The sequence below is a fragment of the Stomoxys calcitrans genome, chromosome 5 (genome assembly GCF_963082655.1).
Source record: "Stomoxys calcitrans chromosome 5, idStoCalc2.1, whole genome shotgun sequence".
Taxonomy (NCBI): domain Eukaryota; kingdom Metazoa; phylum Arthropoda; class Insecta; order Diptera; family Muscidae; genus Stomoxys; species Stomoxys calcitrans.
The window spans coordinates 79,871,530-79,892,407 of NC_081556.1; the positions used below are offsets into that span (position 1 = coordinate 79,871,530).

Genomic DNA, 20,878 nt, shown 5'->3' on the forward strand with positions numbered 1-20,878 from the left:
TCAATACAAAAAAATTTGCTCTTTGTTTTCGAAAAGTGTAAGTAAGTACAACTTTATAATTATGATTAAATGTGGTGAGTATTTAAGTTTTATGCCAACCGAAATTGTTATTTTATTGTTTTCCCGTTCACGTTAAAATTACAAATTTATGGAAAAAATTTAATTGGTTTGTGTTAATAACAATTTCCTGGGAATTTTAGAGCTGTCTTTCATCTTATACCCACCACCATAGGATGGGGGTATACTAACCTAGTCATTCCGTTTGTAACGCCTCGAAATATTGATCTGCGACCCCATAAAGAATATATATTCTGGATCGTCTTCTTCTGATTCTGATTCGATTTAGCCATGTCCGTCCGTCCGTCTGTCGAAATCTCGATAGCGGTCGAACACCGCTTAAAATTTTGCACTGATTGATAGGGTCGTTGGGGACTGCAAATGGGTTATATCAGTTCAGATTTAGATATAGCTCCCATATAACCCGATCTCCCGATATGACTTCTTGAGCCCCTGAAAGCCGCAATTTTCATCCGATTTGGCTGAAATTTTGCATGTTATGATTTTCAAAAACTGTGCCAAGTACGGTCCAAATCGGTCTATAAATCCCGATCTCCCGATTTGACTTCTTGAGCCCCTGGAAGCCAGAAATTTTTTCCGATTTGGCTGAAATTTTGCATGTAGTGTTCTGTTATGACTTCCAACATCTGTGTCATGTACGGTCCAAATCGGTTTATAATCCGGTATAGCTCCCATACAAACCGATCTCTCGATTTGACTTCTTGAAACCCCTGCAAACCACAAATTTCTTCCGATTTGGCTGAAATTTTGCATGTAGTGTTTCCATATGACTTCCAACAACTGTGTCAAGTACGATCCAAATCGTTCTATAACCTAATATAGCTCCCATATAAACCCATCTCCCGATTTGACTTCTTGAGCCCCTGGAACCCACAAATTTCGTCCGATTTGGATAAAACTTGCACATGGTGTTCTCTTATGACATGACTTCCAACAACTGTGACAAGTACGGTTCAAATCGGTCGGTAACCTGATGTAGCACCCATATAAAATGATCTCCCGGTTTTACTTCTTGAGCCCTTACTAGCCGCAATTTTTTCCGATTTGGCTGAATTATTGCATGCGGTGTTCTGTGACGACTTCCAACAACTGTGCCAAATATGGTCCAAATCAGTCTATAGCTTGATATAGCTCCCATATAAACCGGTCTCTCGATTATCCTCGTTCGGTTCCTAGAAGCTTTATTTTTGCAGGTTTGACAGAAGTTTGGCATGTAGAATAAAAGTATGCCCTTCAGCTAAATTTTTTTGTATACATTTTTAGCAGAATTCACGGTGCTGGGTTCCCAAAATTCGGTCCGGCCGAACTTAGCACGCTTTTACGTCTTTTTGTTATGTATGGATGTATGGCATTTGCTTCATATTTTAAAACTGGAAAATATTTTGAAAAAAAATAAAACACTACATTTTACCTGAAATTTTCACATTTTCTGCAATTGTGATGTGTTTGTTTAGTTCGCAGCCAACAAAACAAATGCTAAGCATTGAAAATCTTTTTTAATTCAGGCTACAAATGATTGGATCAAATGTTTTTTGTAATAGCATGTCATAAAAGTAAAACAAATATGAAACGAGATTTTCGGGTCAGCAGCACTGGTGTTCAGTGTACTCTGGAATTCAAAATCAAAATTCGTATTCTGGAATTGATGGAGATTCACTGTTCTATATGCTACACAGCGCGTAAAATAATGGAGATATTGAAGGATGAATTTGATGAGGAGTTTATTTTTGAAAGTACGTTAGATGCCATTATATACAGAACTCGATTTCTTTTACATGGTCCCCACGGGCCACTTGCAGAAGTCCAGACGCTGAACCCAAGTTTCGAGGGTTTCAATCATAAATCGAATTCGCGTTCGATAGTTCATCAATCGTCGCTGGCTTGTTGGCATAGACCATAGACTATGCGTAGCCCCACAGAAAATAGTCTAACGGCGTCAAATCGCACGAACGAGGCGGGCAATCGACTTTGGAAACTTAGTTTCCAATAAATTGATTGTGACATTCGCTGTATGGCTTGTGGCGCCGTCCTGTATGAACCACATGTCCTCAAATCCATATAATCCAATTAGGGAAAAAAACATTCTGTTATCAATAAACGGTAGCGATTCCCATTGGCAGTAACGTGCCGGTGTTGATCATCACAGAAGAAGTACGGCCCAATGACGCTGCCGGCCCTAAACGCGCACCAAGCCGTAATTTTTTAGGGATGCAATAACGACTCATGGAGTACGTGTGGATTGCTGTCTGACTTAAAACGTATATTTTGCTTATTGACGAAACCATTTAGCCAGAAATGAGCCTCATCGTTCATGATGATTTTTTGATGGAAACGACTCCGAATTTCGGTACTAAATTTTAATAACTTCGACTCGAAGAGAAAGAAAGAAACGTACACACTAGCGATATGCATTGACATCGAGGGGCTTTCAACAATGTGCGGGCCGACACTCTAATCCAATCCTTAGACCAGTACCGGGTGGACCCGGTCCTTAGAGACTAGATAAACCATATGCTAAGGAATAGATGGATAAATTGTGTGTCTCATGGCGTAAATATAAGGGAGAAAGTGGCGCAGGGCACAAGGGGCCATTTTATCGCCACTCCTATGGGTGACCACCATAAATGACCTATTACGGATGCTGACTGAGGAGGGATTTGAACTTGTCTGCTACGCAGACGATGTTATAATACTTTTAAATAGTAAGGATCCGAACGAGCTACGCAGAAGGGCCGAAAGGTTTTTGCATATGGCATACGACTGGGCTAGACCCAGAGGTCCCAATGTTAACCCTGAGAAGACTGAAATATCCCTGTTCACGAAGAAGAAAGGTGAGCCAATGTAACGCACCACGTTTCCTCAATAATCCATTTCGATATCTGACAAGGTCAAAAACTTAGGTGTGATCTTGGACAGGCACTATGTAGACGGACCGTAGGCTCGATATGGGGCCTGAATCAGAGGTTAGTGCACTTGCTCTACAAGAGCGTGATTAGACCAGTACTTACTTACGTCTCAGTAGTTTGATGGACTGCTATGGAGAAAAAGTGCAACGTAAGGACCATACAACAGTATCAGAGAACATATTAGCTTGGCATAGGCGGAGCGATGAGGACCACGCCCACTAGGGCACTAGAGACTATTCTAGATATCCGATCCATTGACATACAGATTATGTGTGAGGCAACCACTGCGGCTATGAGACTTAAGGCTATGGGAGAATGGATTGAGGATGGGAGCAGCTCATACCATCGTGGTATAGTCGAGGTGACGATAGGAAACCTGGAAGAAAGGGAAGAGGTTTCCGATCGGATACTTGAGAAAGAACCTTGAAGACGAGTGCGAGGCACTGCTGCCATCGGCACAATCTTGGATTGACGGAACCCTAGTATTGCCATCTGGAAGATCATGTTACACGGATGCATCAAAGCTAGAGGAAAGAGTGGGGCTGGGGGTTTACATTGAGAACCCAGGGACTGAGATCTGTTTTAGACTGCCTGACCATAATAGGGTCCTGCAGGCGCAGATCCAGGCGATCACAAAATGCGTGAAGTAGTGTGGTACTAACGCGAGGACGTCGAGTGTGAACATCTTTACCGACAGTAAAATTGCCATTAGGGCAATAACAACCAGGACGATAAGGTCACGAACAGTCTTGCAGTGTAAGAAGGAGATTAACGCCATCTCTGAGGATGGCAAAATCCGCATCGTTTGGGTGGGCCATAACGGAGTAAGGGGAAATGAAGAGCAGACGATTTGGCGGTGAAGGCCTGAGGACTGCCGTCAATATACTTGGTTAACCCGAAACCTTTCGGGTCGACGTAATCCGAGTTAAGGGAGTGGGCGTCGAATGCGCATGCAACATTGTGGTACAGCGAAACGGTCGGTAGAACGGCGAAAATTCTATGGGGGATCCAGATTGTGAGAAGACGACACTATTACTGAAAGGAAGTAAGAAGGAGGCCAATATAGCTTTCGGTATCATAACGGGACACATAGGACTACGAGCTCACTTATGTAAAATCGGTGCGGCAAGTGATAGCATGTGTAGGGCATGCGGGGAAGATGACGAGACGTTGGAGCATTTCCTTTGTCATTGCCCGGCTTTCGCGTACAACAGATACCGGTACTTAGGTGGAGACACAATATCAGACATGAACCAACTTAGGGGAATGGTATTGAAAACAATTAAGGATTTTGTAAGTAGCACGGAATTCCCAACTTAAAATTTTTTATAGGTTACTTTATAGCTATTAGAACGCACAACAAGCCGATTACTGTCTTAGGTGTATGTCCATAGTGGCATGGGGCGGATTAATATCTGCACCCTCTTTTCAACCTAACCTAACCTACTGAAGAGAAATGTCATATAAGCGGCAGAAATATGGCGTTGTTTGCTGTCCCTACCGGTCTAATTTTGTAGCGTGCCTGAAAAAAAATTCTGTATATGTAAATATTTAACTATTTGGCCTTCTTGCTATTCGAACGGATTTAGTACATCAATAAGAAATATTTTCAAAAATTTCAAAAGGAAATCCGTATTTATTCTGGTGAAAGAATGAACCAAGGAGCATTCCTTTGAGGAACAGGGGCAAACTTCTCACATATCAAAGTCCAATATAAGTTTAAACTCAATGATAAGGACCTCCTTTTTATAGCTGAGTCCGAACGGCATGCCGCAGTGCGACACCTTTTTGGGGAGAAGTTTTCATATGACTTTTATGCATGGCATTGCACGTCATAAATATCGCTAGCATTAGAAGAGGAAAACCACAGCTGAAAATTTTTTTGATGTTTCCTCCAGGATTCGAAACCAGGCGTTCGGCGCCATATGCGGACATGCTAACCTCTGCATTGCAAGTTAGATGAAAGTTACCACTCTCTAATCTAAAACTTGTAGAGTTTCTTCCATAAGTCAAATAGTAATGAAATAGCTCCTAACTTATTGCCACCCTTTGTATTCCTTAGAATTTTATTCTTTTGTTTCTCTATAAAGTATGTGAATTATTATGGTAATAAATAAAAACAAATTTATAATTTTACACGCATTCGCGGCATTCATTATTACCCACACAATAAATAGGTAACTGAAACGGATTTGAATTTTGTTCGCATCGTGGCATTGTTTAGTGAATAATTAATCTTATGAAAAGTGTTATAAGCAAAAAGTAATGGTGCAATAATCAAACTGACAAAATGAGTTCTCTGTCGAGGGTATACATTTCAAAAATATACATGCAGTGAGCGTCAAAAAGTCTACAAAATCACCCTCCACCATAGGATAGGGGTATACTAATTTCGTCATTCTGTTTGTAACTACTCGAAATATTCGTCTGAGATCCCATAAAGTGGATAAATTTTCTTGATTGTTGTGACATTTTATGTCGATCTAGTCATGTCCGTCCGTCCGTCTGTCAGTCGAAAGCACTCTAACTTTCGAAGGAGTAAAACTAGCCGCTCGAAAGTTTGGAGAAATACATCTTAAGTCGGTTGAGATTGTAAATGGGCCATATCGGTCTATGTTTTGATACAGCTGCCATATAAACCGATAAGGGGTCTTGACTTCTTGAGCCACTAGAGGGCGCAATTCTTATCCGATTGGAATGAAATTTTGGACTACGAGTTTTGTTATTATATTTAATAACTGTGCCAAGTATGGTTCAAATCGGTCCATAAGCTGATATAGCTATCATATAAACCGATCTGCGGACTTGAATTCTTGAGCTTCTAGACGGCGCAATTCCTCTCCGATGTGGCTGAAATTTCGCATGACGTATTTTATTATGGCTTTCAACAACTGTGCCAAATAAGGTTCAAATCGGTTCATAACCTGATATAGCTGCCATATAAACCGATCTGGGATCTTAACTTCTTGAGCCTCTAGAGTTCGCAATTATTATCATGACCATCAACACACGTGTTTATTATGATCTGAATCGGTCTATAGCCTGATACAGCTCCCATATAAATTGATCTCTCTATTTTACTTCTTGAGCCCCCAAAGGGAGCAATTCTCTTTCGAATTGGCTGACATTTTACACAGGTCTTCAACATATAATTTAATTGCGGTCCGAACTGGGCCATATCTTGATATCACTCTAACAGCGGAGGGAATCTTTTCTTTTATCCTTTTTTTGCCTAAGAAGACTTGCCGGGAAAAGAACTCGACCAGTGCGATCCATGGTGGAGGGTATATAAGATTTGGCCGGACCAAACTTAGCACGCTTTTACTTGTTATTATTGATTTTGAGGTTTTAGTAGAGAACAAAATACTTACGGCTTTTTTTACAAAATTTTATGAAGCCTTAAAATAGGTTTATTCGACAGTTCTACAAAGAAAAATTGTCACCGACTAGAGGGTCACCCCGTCAGCCATCGTAGAGCCTTACAGAATTCCAGAATGATTGGGGGATTGAAAGACTGTAGAGAGCTAAGTGAAGAAAAGAGGTTTTCATCTATAATGTTACAGCTTTTCTCCATCATCGCGGGGCATTGGCACAGCTGATGCTCAACCGTCTCCAACTCATCCCCCATACCCACCAGAAATAATCATCGTCCCGAGCACATCGCCATGTCAGCGAGCTGAAAGGTCGCCAAGGCAACGCCACAACGCCAATCCAGATATGAACAAATAGAATGGATGATTTCCTAACGCAACAAATTGGAGAACATTGTACAATGCAAACGTGGTATTTATGGCATACATATATTTTAAATATTATCTTATTTTAGTAGTTTTTATACCCACCACGGAAGGATGGGGGTATATTCATTTTGTCATTACGTTTGCAACACATCGAAATATCCATTTCCGACCCTATTGCAAATTTTGGCCATAAACATTCCACTAAGAAACAGGGGCAAACTTCTCACATATCAATGAGTGCAGCCCGATTCAAGTTTGAGCTCAATGATAAGAGGCCTCCTTTTTATAGCCGAGTCCGAACGGAGTGCCGCAGTGCGACACCTCTTTGGAGTGAAGTTTTGCATGGCATAGTACCCCACAAATGTTGCCAGAATTATGAGGGAAAAACCACTTCTAAAATTTTTTTCTGGTGGTCTCGCCAGGATGCGAACCCAGGCGTTCAGCGTCATAGGCGGACATGCTAACCTATGCGCTGCGGTGGCCTCCTAACCAACCCTAGAAAGTATATATATTCTTGATCAGCGTAAAAATCTAAGACGATCTAGCCATGTCCGTCCGTCCGTATGTATATTGAAATCACGCTACAGTCTTTATAAATAGAGATATTGAGCTGAAATTTTGCACAGATTATTTTTTTGTCAATAATCTAGTTAAGTTCGAAGATGGGTTATATCGGACTATACCTTGATATAGCCCCCATATAGACCGATCCGCCGATTTGGGGTCTTAGGCCCATAAAAGCCATATTTATAATTCGATTTTGCTGAAATTTGGGACAGTGACTTGAGTTAGGCAAGTCGACATCCTTCTTCAATTTGGGTCAGATTGGTCCAAATTTAGATATAGCTGCCAATAGACCGATCTCTCGATTTAAGGTTTTGGGCCCTTAAAAGGCGCATTTATTGTCCGATTTCGCCGAAATTTGGGACAGGGAGTTGTTTTAGGCTCTTCCACAACTTTTTTCAATTTGGCCCAGATCGGTCCCAATTTGGATATAGCTTCCACATAGACCGATCTCTTTAGTTAAGTTCTTGGGCCCATAAAAGTCGTATTTATTGTCCGATTTTGCCGAAATTTGGGACAGTGAATTGTTTTAGACTCTTTCACAACTTCTTTCAATTTGCCCAGATCGGTCCAGATTTGGATATAGCTGCCACATAGACCGATGTCTTTAGTTAAGTTCTTGGCGCCATAAAAGTCGCATTTATTGTCCGATTTTGCCGAAATTTGGAACAGTGAATTGTGTTAGGCCCTTCAACATTTTTCTTCAATTTGGCTCAGAACAATCCAGATTTGGATATAGCTCCCATTTAGACCGATCTCTCTATTTAAGGTTTTGGGCCCATAAAAGGCGCATTTATTGTCCGATTTTGCCGAAATTTGGGACAGTGAATTCTGTTAGGCTCTTCAACATTCTTCTTCAATTTGGCTCAGATCAGTCCAGATTTGGATATAGCTGCCATATTGACCGATCTCTCGAGTTAAGGTTTTGGGCCCGTAGAAGGCGCATTTATTATCCGATTTCGCTGAAATTTGGGACAGTGAGGCCCTTCAAAATTCTTCTTCAATTTTGCTCAGATCTGTCCAGATTTTGATATAGCTGCCATATAAATCGATCTCTCGATTTAAGGTTTGGGCCCGTAAAATGCGCATTTTTTGTCCGATTTCGCCGAAATTTGGGAAAGTGAGTTGTGTTTGGCCCTTCAACATTCATCTTCAATTTGGCTCAGATCGGTCCCGATTTGGATATAGCTGCCACATAGACCGATCTCTCGATTTAAAGTCTTGGTCCCATAAAAGGCCGCATTTATAATCCGATTTCGCTAAAATTTGACACAGTGACTTGAGTTAGACTTTTCGACATCCGCCAAAATAAAAAGATTTTTATTCATGTCAAAAATATCAATTAATTATTTTTATTAAAACAGTCAAAAAATTTCTTAAAAGAAACGGCAACTTTCAAATAAATGGTTTGTGGATTTAATAACCACTTTAATTGGATTTATGAGCTTATCACAAATCCAAATTGCAAAATTGTTAATCAATAAAACAACTTCCTTCATAAGACCAATTCAACAATTTTTTTAATTGAATGGACATATTTCTTAATTGAACCTAGTTTTTAATTTTTTCCCGTGGGATACAAAGAAGGATTTAATCAATATTTGAAATTTGAAACATTTGTATTTAAAAAAAGAGATGCAGTATCTCCTTTAAAATACATTAATGCACACACCACCACATTTCTCCCATTTGTTTGTACGCAATCAAACAAGAGAGCTTAGTTACTACGTATCTCAAAGTGTAATTTATTGTTCTTTGTAATTAAAAGGAGCATTAAAATTCAATTGACTGGAAATTATGACAAATTTCTTATGTTCATTCTTAAGAAATTTGCCATTAAATTTATAACCCACACACACAAACGTAACCATTATTCTAAATTACATTCACATATAGAAAGAACAAACTTTGGCTTGCAATTGAGTGATTTAGGATATATAATTGTAACATCTGCTAGGATTTTTCAGCACACATACATATGTACATTTGAAGGCTTTAACAATCGTCACTCAAGTAAAGCCATAAAAATTTGCAATTATTTGAAGCTAATTTTCCAAGTGATTGTATTTTGCCTCTGGCTATTAATTTCAACACTTTGCCATAATTGTGATTTTGAAGAAAAATTACTTTGTCATAAATTGAAAGCGTAAAACTATTTATTGTTGAAATTCCGTTAGTTTATACAAGGTAGCTGACACGAAGTGTACCAAGTTCACACTGGTGTAGTTGTATTACTAGAAATGACAGCGAAATATATGATATTTGTTTTATTCACAGATCATTACGTAGTACAAAGTACGGCTGGTTCGAATCTAAGGGCCAGGGATTCTGTTAAAAATATTTTTACAAATGAACATAGTTGAGGGGTACATGTATACTTTATATACAAAATTTTTAGCCAAATTGATATCGAGTTTGGAACACCAGTGCGGGGGTCGTAGGTACGATTTCCACCAGAGGCCTAACCAGTATGACCATGGACTAAAATTGTATAAGTGAGACTGTTTAGGAAATAGTCTGCCACTATAGCCTAACCAATCCTACCATGGATGTTAGAAGTCATAACAAAACTCTAATGCAAAGTTTTAGCCAAATCCGACTACAATTGCGGCTGCCAGGGAAGATGTCAAATCGGGAGACCTGTTTAAATGGGAGCTGTATGCGGTTATAGACCTATACTACAGCGAAAAAATTAAAAACTAGGTTCAATTAAGAAATTTGTGCATCAATTAAAAAATTTGCTGGCATCGGTCCTATAAAGGAATTTGTGTCATTGATTAACAACTTTACATTAAGTTCGGCCGGGCCGAACTTTGGATACCCACCACCTCGGATATATATGTAAACCATCTTTCGTCAAAATCCGGTGAAAAATGCATACGGTATGCCCCATAGCAGCCATATCGAAATATGTTCCGATTTGGATCAAAAACTCATAAGTACAAGTCATTCTTCAATTGCGTATAACAAAATATTGGTCTTTTTAGTTGTTATATCTAAAAATAAACCGATCTGAATCATATACGACACGTATGTCGAAAAGCCTAACATAAGTCCCTGTGTCAAATTTCAGTGAAATCGGATTATAAATGCTTGGTCTTATGGGAGCAAGACTTTAAATCGAGAGATCGGTCTATATGGCAGCTATATCCAAATCTGGACCGATTTAGGCCAAGTTTCAGAAGAATTTCGAAGAGCCTAACACAACTCACTGCCCCAAATTTCGTCGAAATCGGACAATAAATGCGCCTTTTATGGCCCCAAAACCTTAAATCGAGAGATCGGTCTATACATCCACATCTGAACCGATCTGAGCTAAATTGAAGAAGAATGTCGAAGGGCCTAACACAACTCACTGTCCCAAATTTCGGCGACATTGGACAATAAATGCCCTTTTTATGGGCCAAAGTCTTAAATCGAGAGATCGGTTTATATGGCAGCTATATGCAAATCTTGATCATCTAGGCTAAATTGCAGAAATATGTTGAGGGATTTAACTTAACTCACTGTCCCAAATTTCGGCGAAATCGGACAATAAATGCGCCTTTTATGGCCCCAAAACCTTAAATCTAGAGATCGGTCTATATGGCAGCTATATCCCAAACCTTAAATCGAGAGATCGGTCTTTATAACAGCTATATCCAAATCTGAATGATGTGTGCCATATTGCAGAAATATGTTAAGGGGCTTAACTTAACTCACTGTCCCATATTTCGGCGACATTGGACAATTTTATGGACCCAAAACCTTAAATCGAGAGATCGGTCTATACGGCAGCTATATCCAAATCTAGACCGATCTGAGCCAAATTAAAGAGAAATGACAAAGGGGCTAACACAACTCACTGTCCCAAATTTTTGCAAAATCGGACAATAAATGCGCCTTTTATGGGCCCAAAACCTCAAATCGAGAGATCGGTCTATATGGCAGCTATATCCAAATCTGGACCGATCTGCGCCAAATTGAAGAAAGATGTCGAAGGACCTCACACAACTCACTGTCCCAAATTTCAACAAAATCGGTTAATAAATATGGCTTTTATGGGCCTAAGACCCTAAATCGGCGGATCGGTCTATATCTGAACCGATGTGGGCCAAATTAAAGAAAGATGTCGAAGGGCCTAACACCAGTCACTGTCCCAAATTTCAGCAAAGTTGGATAATTAATGTGGCTTTTATGGGCCTGAGACCCTAAATCGGCGAATCGGTATATATCAAAAATATTCCGATATAACCCATCTGCGAACTTAACCTGGTTATGAACAAAAAAAGAATCTCTGCAAAGTTTCAACTTAATATCTCTATTTTTAAATAATGTAACGTGATTTGAACAGACGGACGGGCATGGCTAGCTCGTCTATATATATATTTTATAGGCTCGGAAATGGATATTTCTATGTGTTGCAAACGGAATGACAAAATGAATATACCCCCATCCTTCGTTGGTGGGTATAAAAATCCAATTAAAGTGGTTATCAACTCCATAAACCAATTAATTGAAAGTTAACCTCTTTGTTAAGCAACTGTTTTACTGCGTTAATAAAAATTCATACAGTCGAAACCGCATAACCGTTGTTGTTGTAGCAGCGTATCTTTCGTCTGCTTGATTCTGTTGAGTGTTAATACCCAGGAACTCTTCGACTAAGATGGGGTGCGTCCACAGGGATCTGGGTCTGGCTGGGCAGTTAAACATGTGAAGTGTATCGTGGGGTTCCTGGTTACAATCGAGACATACATCCTGAAAGTCGGCATCAATCCTTGTCCTGTAGAAGTTGAGGCTGCTGCATCTGCCGGAACGTAATTGAGCCAGAACTACTCTAGTTTGCCGGGGGAGGTCAACTTCTTCAGATGCAATGGGAGGCGGTCGTTCCCCAAGGAGTACATTCACCCGGTAGCCATTTGCCGCATCTGCTACAGTGTCTGCATGAATGTTGTCCAGACCTGCTAGATATGCCGCTTGATCTAGAGGTTCTCTCTTGTAGTGCCGAACCTCACGCTCTAAATCATGTAGATCTACCTTAAGGCTTCCGGGCAGTATATATCTTTCCACAAGATGATGATTTGGATGGATGGTAATAACAGCCCGAAAAGTATTGCTTAGACAGCATGTAGTTATGTCTTCGCACTGGTAGGATCTTTGTCTCCTGATGGAGGTAGTCCACATGAGAACTGAGGAGACAGCCCGTCGCAGTTTGGAGAGCGGCATTCTGACAGATCTGAATATTATTCCACTGCGTGTCACAAAGCTCACGAGACCACACTAGCGCAGCATAACTTGCCACAGACCGGCCAATTGCTCCATACGTGGTCAACAAAGTTTCTTGGTTTGCACCCCAAGTGCTGCCGGCAATTAAGTTGAGGACCTTGTTTCTACTTTTGACTTTATCGCAAATCGCTGTGGCATATGGGGAGAATGCGTTCGTTCGTTGAGGTAGACGTTCAACCTATCGCCTGATGACATGACCATACAATCGTCCGCATATGATACGATCTCTATGCCGTCTGGAGGGGGTGGAATGAAAAATAGATAGAGGTTTAACAGTGCCGGAGATGTCACCCCACCTTGGGGGACTCCCTGTTTCACTCTACGGTGGTTCGATTTATTATCCCCAAATTCCACAAATGACTGGCGACCACACAGATAATTCGCGACCCAGCGTTTCAGGCCTGGCTGGAGGGACGTGTTGGTGATGTCTTAAAATAGTTTGGCATGACTGACCGTGTCGAATGCCTTCCATAGGTCCAGTGCCACGAGCACCGTCCTATCACATGGCCTGGGCTGATTGAAGCAACGGCAAATGTGTACGGTGATGGCATGCAAAGCAGTTGTTATGCTATGCAGTCTTCAAAATCCATGTTGATGCTCGGCAAATGGAAATTCTCCTACGAGGCTCGGGAGGAGTAATGCCTCACGCGTCTTTGCTACTGGTGAAAGAAGGGAGACCGCCTTGGACGATTTGGCGGTAAATTGTGATGTCTGGTATTGCGTCCCCACCTAAGTGGCGGTGTCTGTTAGCCGCGAAAGCCGGGCAACAGCATAGGAAATGCTCCAACCTCTCGGGAACAGGCTGATATCAGCCTCATCTGGATTAACATTGAAACCTAGACCAGTCCTAATTCATCTGCAAGACCTTTTCGACCCTTCTGCAAAGCTACTTCGGACCCTTATGTCTTTGAAGTATTATAACATGTCTGTGTAGCAGATGGGTTCAAATTCCTCCTCAGTCAGCATCTGAAGTAGGTTACTTATGATGGTTAGCCAAAGGACAAAGAAACCTTGTTGACCACGTACAAAGCAATGGGCTAATCTGTGTTAAGTTATGCAGCGATAGTGTAGTCTCGCCTGCTGTGACACGAATAATATTCAGATATGTCAGAATGCCGATCTTCGAACTGTCTCCTTTGGGAGACAAAGATTCTATCCGTGCGAAGACATAACTGCATGCTATCCAAGCAATACCTTCTGGGCTGTTATCACATGGACCATTCAAATCATCATCTGGTGGATAGATTTCCACCGCCGTGAAGCCTTAGATCCACATTACCTAGAGGGTGGGTTGACAGTTACAAGCGAGAACCTCTAGATCATAGATGGGCAACAACACACAACCGCACATAAATTCCTATGCCCGCGGGCACATTGATTTGTGGCTTTCCGATTATGACTCCTCCGACTTTGCCCTCAGGAAGTCAATATTTTTGGCAGGAGTACTGTAAAAAAATACCCACACATCGCGCTTGTCAATTGTAAAAAAATCACCAACAAAACTGCGAAATAAGCAACTAATGTGATACAGGCCTTTATATTAACACCCCCTTTTCACACATCCATTTCTTATCTTTATGCACCACTGTGTTACCAAGTGATAAACGTAGCCCAATACCCGCCTCCATCTTAGATTACTTAACGTTTTCTGCTCAACAATAATTAACACCTGTCCATGTATATGGCAAGCCTGCTGTCTGAAGGCCTCCAACAACAACAATTCATCACAATTCGATTAATTCCAACTCACGTGGATAATTTCATGTTTGATTGTACTACTCTTTCTGTCATCCACAACACGTAGGAGTAGAGATAAGATCAATTTCCTTACATTACCTAAGTTTGTATATTTTCATTTTCATTTTCATTTCCATTCTTTTCTCTTTACAATAATTATTAAGTATAATGGTGATTGATTCTAAATAATATATAGTACATGCATGAAGAGAAAAAACACTGTTTTTGTTGTTTTTGTACAACATTGAATAACAAAAAATTTGACAAAAACAGAAATTAAATAGGAATTAAAGAGATAAACAACAATAAAAATATTATAAACATTTTAAGTGGAATTGTGGCGGGGCAACCTAAAGCTTTTACAAACAACTAAGAAAAAAAAAACGTTTTCCGGGAAAACATCTTCTCCACCTACAAAAGCCATAGTTCTACGGGGAAAAAGTAGGTTGCCAGCAGCAGCTGTTAACTTGCCAAGCTTCTGTGTTTCTTTTTTTTTTGTGTAAATATAAACGTAATTCATAAGATTATATAAAGGAGGACTTTTGTAACAAAGTTAACAACAAGTACTGAAATGTTAAGTGGGGGTTGACAATAGTTTTGGGAATACTGAGGATGAATGTGAATTTCCAACCACAAAAAGACAGGGAATCTTGCTACACTACACACAAGTTGGTGACCATGGTGATGGGCATCTAGTCTTCCAAATTTCTGAAGGCTTGTTGCAAATCTTCGTGTAGTTGATCGAAATCGGCCTTGATTTTAGCCTCGCCATCCTTAACGGGATCCTAAATGAGATATTAAAGGAGAACTTATTGGAATGCATCTTTTTCGTGGACATTTCATTTTTTGCTTACCTTGAATTTCATAGATGACAATTGGTACATGATGTTACCCATAGCCTCGCGTATAACATTCCAGGTGATTTTGTTTTCGGACTGAGCAGTGGATTCCACTGAGTGACGAGCCATGTCATAGAAGGCAATAATGTTTCTTAACATGCCCACAGTCTTGTAGAAGGGGCAGAATCTGTCATATGAAGAGTAGGAGTTCTGTTGCAAGAAATCATCCTTCAATAATTTGGCAACTTCCAAGGTGATCTTATCGGTTTCGGCCAACGATGCTTTACCGACCAATTGCACAATTTCGGACAAATCCTCTTCTTCTTGCAAGATTTCCTTTACCTTAGTACGCAATGGCACGAATTCCTGGAAGTTCTTGTCATAGAAATCATCCAAAGCACGCATGTATTTCGAATAGGAAATCAACCAATTAATGGAGGGGAAATGTTTGCGCTGAGCCAATTTTTTATCCAAACCCCAGAACACTTGGACAATACCCAGGGTGGCAGAGGTGACGGGATCAGAGAAATCACCACCAGGAGGAGAGACAGCGCCGACAATGGACACAGAACCTTCGCGTTCGGGGTTACCCAAACACTTGACACGGCCAGCACGTTCGTAGAAGGAAGCCAAACGAGCACCCAAGTAGGCAGGGTAGCCAGAATCGGCAGGCATCTCAGCCAAACGACCAGAAATTTCACGAAGAGCTTCGGCCCAACGGGAGGTGGAATCAGCCATCATAGAGACATTGTAACCCATATCACGGAAGTATTCGGACAAAGTGATACCAGTGTAAATGGAAGCTTCACGAGCAGCCACAGGCATGTTTGAGGTATTTGCAACCAAAGCGGTACGTTTCATGATAGACTCGGTAACGCCATCAATTTCGACGGACAATTCGGGGAAATCACCCAATACTTCAGCCATCTCATTACCACGTTCACCACAACCGACGTAGATGATAACATCAGAGTTGGAGTATTTGGACAAGGCCTTAGAAAAAAAATAAAAAATCATAACCTATGACCACAAGCAAATAGGCCTCAACTTACTTGAGAAATTACAGTTTTGCCACAACCGAAGGCACCGGGAATAGCAGTGGTACCACCTTGTACACAGGGGAACAGAGAATCCAAGACACGCTGACCAGTCAACAAGGGATGGTTGGCGGGCAATTTCTCAGCTACTGGACGTGGTTGACGCACAGGCCACACCTGCAACATAGTGTGTTTGGTGACCTCACCATCGAACTCGGTCTCCAAGACAACATCATCACAATGATAATTGCCAGCGGGAGCAATGTAGCGCACAGTACCCTTGGCACGGGGTGCCACAATCATTTTGTGCTTAACCAAAGTGTTTTCATGAACCAGGCCATAAAGATCACCTCCAGTGATGTGTGAGCCAACCTTTATATTATTAAGGGGATTGAATTCCCAGCCAATAGTGCGGGACAAGCAGGGTACATTGACACCCTTAGGAATGTAAATGGAACTGGTTAATTCGTTGATGTCTTTCAGTGGACGCTGGATACCGTCAAAAATGCTGCCCATAATACCGGGGCCCAATTCAACGGACAAGGGCTTGCCGGTACGCAACACAGGATCTCCGACAGTGACACCAGAGGTTTCTTCGTAAACCTGAATTGTGGCCATGTCACCTTCCAGACGGATAATTTCTCCCACCAATTCATAGTAGCCCACACGCACCAATTCGTACATAGCAGAGCCAGACATGCACTCGGCGGTGACGACTAAAAGGCACAATCAGAGACCAATAAAACTGAAAAAAAAATAGTCCACCCAATGTTTTCTCCACTTACCAGGACCCGAGACAGCATAAACGCGGCCATATCTGGACTCGCGTTCCTCGTCAGCGAATTTTTTCAAGTTGGACATTTTGGTATGTGCGTATGTGTGGAGTTACTTGCTAGCTCTTACTTAATATATGGAATGATTAATCTGTAGACAAATATGGGAAGAAAAATTTGCAAAATTTTAGATAATCTACCCAAAGGATGAAGATCAAGTACAAAAACTCAGGAAAAACTCTAATTAACTTGTTATTTTCTCCAAAAACTAATCGTTTTAGCTCAAAAACTCGTAAAAACTTTTTCTTGTCAGCTGACTTTGCTTTTTAGGAGGTCACTTGATAAATCACACAACCATTGAAACTTTTTTCCATCTCTTCTTCTTGTCGCTATTGCTTAGCTTAGCTACTTTCCAGTATTGTTTTTTCTTTCTTTCCTATACGGGCTTTTGCTTCGTTAAAATTCCATTACATTTTTCATTGGCCGCTTCGTGTTTCCGAGTTATTTTCCCCCAAAATTCTTATTCCAACTTAATTTTATCTTTTAGAATTATTTTGTTGAAAATTATTTACATTTTTTCTCTAACCAATCGTTTTTTTACTATTTTTCTGAGTTTGTACAAATGCTTTTTTTTTCCTCTAAACTAAAGATGAGATTATTACCAACAGGTTTCTGCCACACCGAACTACGACGATCAACGAAATAATGACATTACTACGTACATGACTGCAAGATTTGTGGGAAAAGCTTTTATTTCACGTGACATTTGGAAGTTCGGAGTTGTTTCCAATCGCACAGCACTGGAAATGTGTTGTGATTACTTTTCAATGGCGGCGAGAGTTGCCACATTGCCTGCTACCAGATTGTCATTTACTTCGAAACAATGATGTGGTTGTTAGTATGTATAATAAAATAAACAATTGGAAAAAAATGTGCGAACAATTACTTGGGCAATGACTCAGAATGGTAGGCATTTTTTAATGCTAACATGTAGAATGCAAAGACTCAATTGTGAAAATCCAACGGAAAAATTAAGATTAATCGTACAATAAATCTATGTGCTTGTTGTAGTCACACACATATTTGAATGCGATGTTAGCGATCGTTCCTATGGAAAGTAACGACATGTTTTCAGCCAAGAAATTAATTGAACAAATTTATATATTAATTAAAACTGTTACAATTATGACAAGTAAAAGTGTGTTAAGTTCGCGTGGACTGAATCTAATATACCCTCCGCCATGGATCACATTTATCAAGATCTTTGTCCGCTATCTTTTTATTTATTACAATGCTATTGGAGCTATTGTATATCAAGTCATATGAAGTCATTGCGTAGAATTTCAGCCAATTCAGATAAGAATTGTGTTCTTTAGGGGCTCAAGAAGTTAAATCGGTAGGTCGGTTTATATAAGAGCTACATCAGGCTATGAACCCAAATCGACCGTAGTTGCGAGCCACAACAAAACACGTCAAGCTAATTTTAAGCCAAATCTGATAATAATTGCGCCCTCTAGAGGCTGGACAAGTCTAGGTCGTTTTATTAGAAGCCATATCAGGTTATGGACCGATTTGAACCATACTTAACACAGTTGTTGGAAGCTATAACATAACAATAAGGATTGCGGTTTATATGGCAGCTATATCAAAACACCATTTACCCAAATACTCAATTACACCAAATACCCATTTACAATCCCAACCGACTTACTCTAATTAGAAATATTTATGAAAATTTTCAAGCACCTAGCTTTACTCCTTCGAGAGTTTGTGTGATTTCGACAGACAAATGGACGGACATGGCTACATCGACTTAATAAGTCATGACAATCATGAATATGTATACCTTATTTGGTTTTAGACGAATATTCCGCGGTGTTTCAAACGGAATGACGAAATTTGTAATCCCCCATCCTATGGTGGAGGATATAAAAATGATAACATTAAATACCATTTTCAAACAAGGCAATTGAAAAAATTTTGAAGCATAAACTTGCATATTCAATTAAAAAATATTAAAATTTTAAACGAATTCTTCAACTGATCCAATAAAAAAATTTTACTTTATGTATTCATAAGTAAGACAAGTCTTATGAATACATGAAGTTATTTTTTTTTTATTGGATCAGTTGAAAATTCGTTTAAAATTTCAATATTTTTTTTCAATACGTCATGTACGAATAGAACGCGCTCTAATCGGCATGTATTCTCACATGTGTCTACATGCTATTTCGATGAAATAAAAGCTCAATTTAATAGAAAATGTGTTTATTCCAAAATTTTTTTTTTTTTTTGCTTAATTGACGTTGTTAGTGAAACACCAGTAGTGGAATTCAAAAAAAGTGCTTTAACGGAAATCGTTTAGTAAAAAAGCGATAACAGAAATGTTAACGAACTTGTTATTCAGTAGCCACTTTTATCGTTGATCGACATCGTTAAAATCAGATGTTTTCGCTAACGAATATAAATTCGTTAATTAAATGCTGGACAATTATTTGGTGTTTGCTTTAGCGAAATAAATAATGACAAATATTTACGAAGGCTTTAGAATATTTTTTTTATAAGAATAAATTGGTATTGATAGCGCTTTTCCTAAATGATGGTGTACATTTTATTTAATAAAAGAAGTAGTTCAGGCTATGAGAAGAATTGTTTATTATTTTCATCGATTCCTCTTGGTGTTTTTCGTTTTTTATCTTACCATCAAGCTAATCGACGAAACAAAGAAATTTGTGTGCGTGTGAGAATGCAAACAAGCTGTTAGCAACTGTTCGCGTGAGACCACCTTTTTAAAGCCGCCTTGAATACCAGCCAAGATATGCATTGGTCATGCGTTGGGTGTCGATCTGGCAGCACTACTAGTAGTAACCAAATTATTTCGTAGTTATTTATCAAATAAAAACTTGGTGGCAATACTTTCTGGAAATTCATTTGTGATCCACACGAAAGCTTTCAATACACTCGAAAAAAACTAAAGTTTATTTAATTAATCAAGTTTAATTAAACAAATGTATTTATTAGCCCTGTTTTATTAAATTTTTGTACTAATTTTGTAGTGCAGTGCAAATTGTATGGAAATTACAGTATTCAGTGCAGGTATATGTAGTCAAAGAGGATGGAAATAACAGAATTTTTTGTGCTCTAAAAATTTAATTATTTTATTTTTCTTCAAAGCAAGCAACCAAAATAAATTGAAAAAAAAAATAAAATTTACAGCAAAAAAAAAAAAAAAATGAAAGCCTGGTTATGCTCTCGTAAATGTAGAACAAATGTATCGTAATTGTAAAGAGGCAATTATGCTTATTGCCAAACGTAGCATTTGACATTTCAAACAAATCAATTTTTTTTAACAAAAAAAGACTAGAAGGTGAGAGAGCTCTTACATCGAAGAACTTCAGGCATAACTCAAGGGCAGGTCGGAGTGATGCTTAAAGTTGAGACGTTTCGCCAACTGAAGGAGTACGCAATGGCGGTCTTCTCGAATATTGAGAGGGCATTTAACAACGAGGAGACGGGTCGACAGTCACCGCCCTGAGCCGCACGGGGAGACAAAATATGGCCAAGTGTCATTTCTGGACACTGTGGATGGGGTGGACAGACTGAGGAGGGTTTCAGGAGAAAGGGTGTGGATTGGAACTATACTGCGACACACAATATTTCAGGGAGAGCAATGTGCCAAAACGATAGACCCAAAAGAAATTCCCGGAAGGGAGTTTTCGAAATCAGTTGTTGTTGATGATGTTGTAGCTACATTTGTATGTGGAGGTAGCGATTCTGTTCAAGCTCGTTCCGGTCACCGATCTTCGCGGGAACGTTATGGTCATTTTATTATTGTAAGACACTAATAGATCGCTTTGTCCCATCTAGTATCACAGGCTCTCAGTATTTAAGCAAAGCCGTTGCCGCCCGGCCTCTCACGGAGACTCTCCCTTCAATACC

The 20,878-nt window shown here is 39.8% G+C and overlaps 2 protein-coding genes across 3 annotated transcripts in view; one reads left to right on the forward strand and one right to left on the reverse strand.

Moving 5' to 3' along the window:
- LOC106080685 (uncharacterized) overlaps positions 1-20,878 on the forward strand; it is a 563,977-nt gene that overhangs the window by 528,490 nt on the left and 14,609 nt on the right. The gene's annotated exons all lie outside the window — the stretch shown is intronic.
- On the reverse strand, positions 14,072-17,707 carry LOC106080686 (V-type proton ATPase catalytic subunit A). 2 transcript variants are annotated; one of them, XM_013242147.2, is made up of 5 exons: positions 17,602-17,707; positions 16,952-17,090; positions 16,182-16,882; positions 15,145-16,122; positions 14,072-15,075 (listed from the first exon to the last, which is right to left on the reverse strand). In XM_013242147.2, exons 2-5 carry the CDS (start codon positions 17,025-17,027, stop codon positions 14,983-14,985), a joined length of 1,848 nt encoding a protein of 615 aa, XP_013097601.1. In that variant the 5' UTR covers positions 17,028-17,090; positions 17,602-17,707; the 3' UTR covers positions 14,072-14,982. The 2 variants fall into 2 exon arrangements, with proteins under 2 accessions (XP_013097601.1, XP_059226156.1); XM_059370173.1 differs by lacking the exon at positions 17,602-17,707 and adding an exon at positions 17,189-17,280.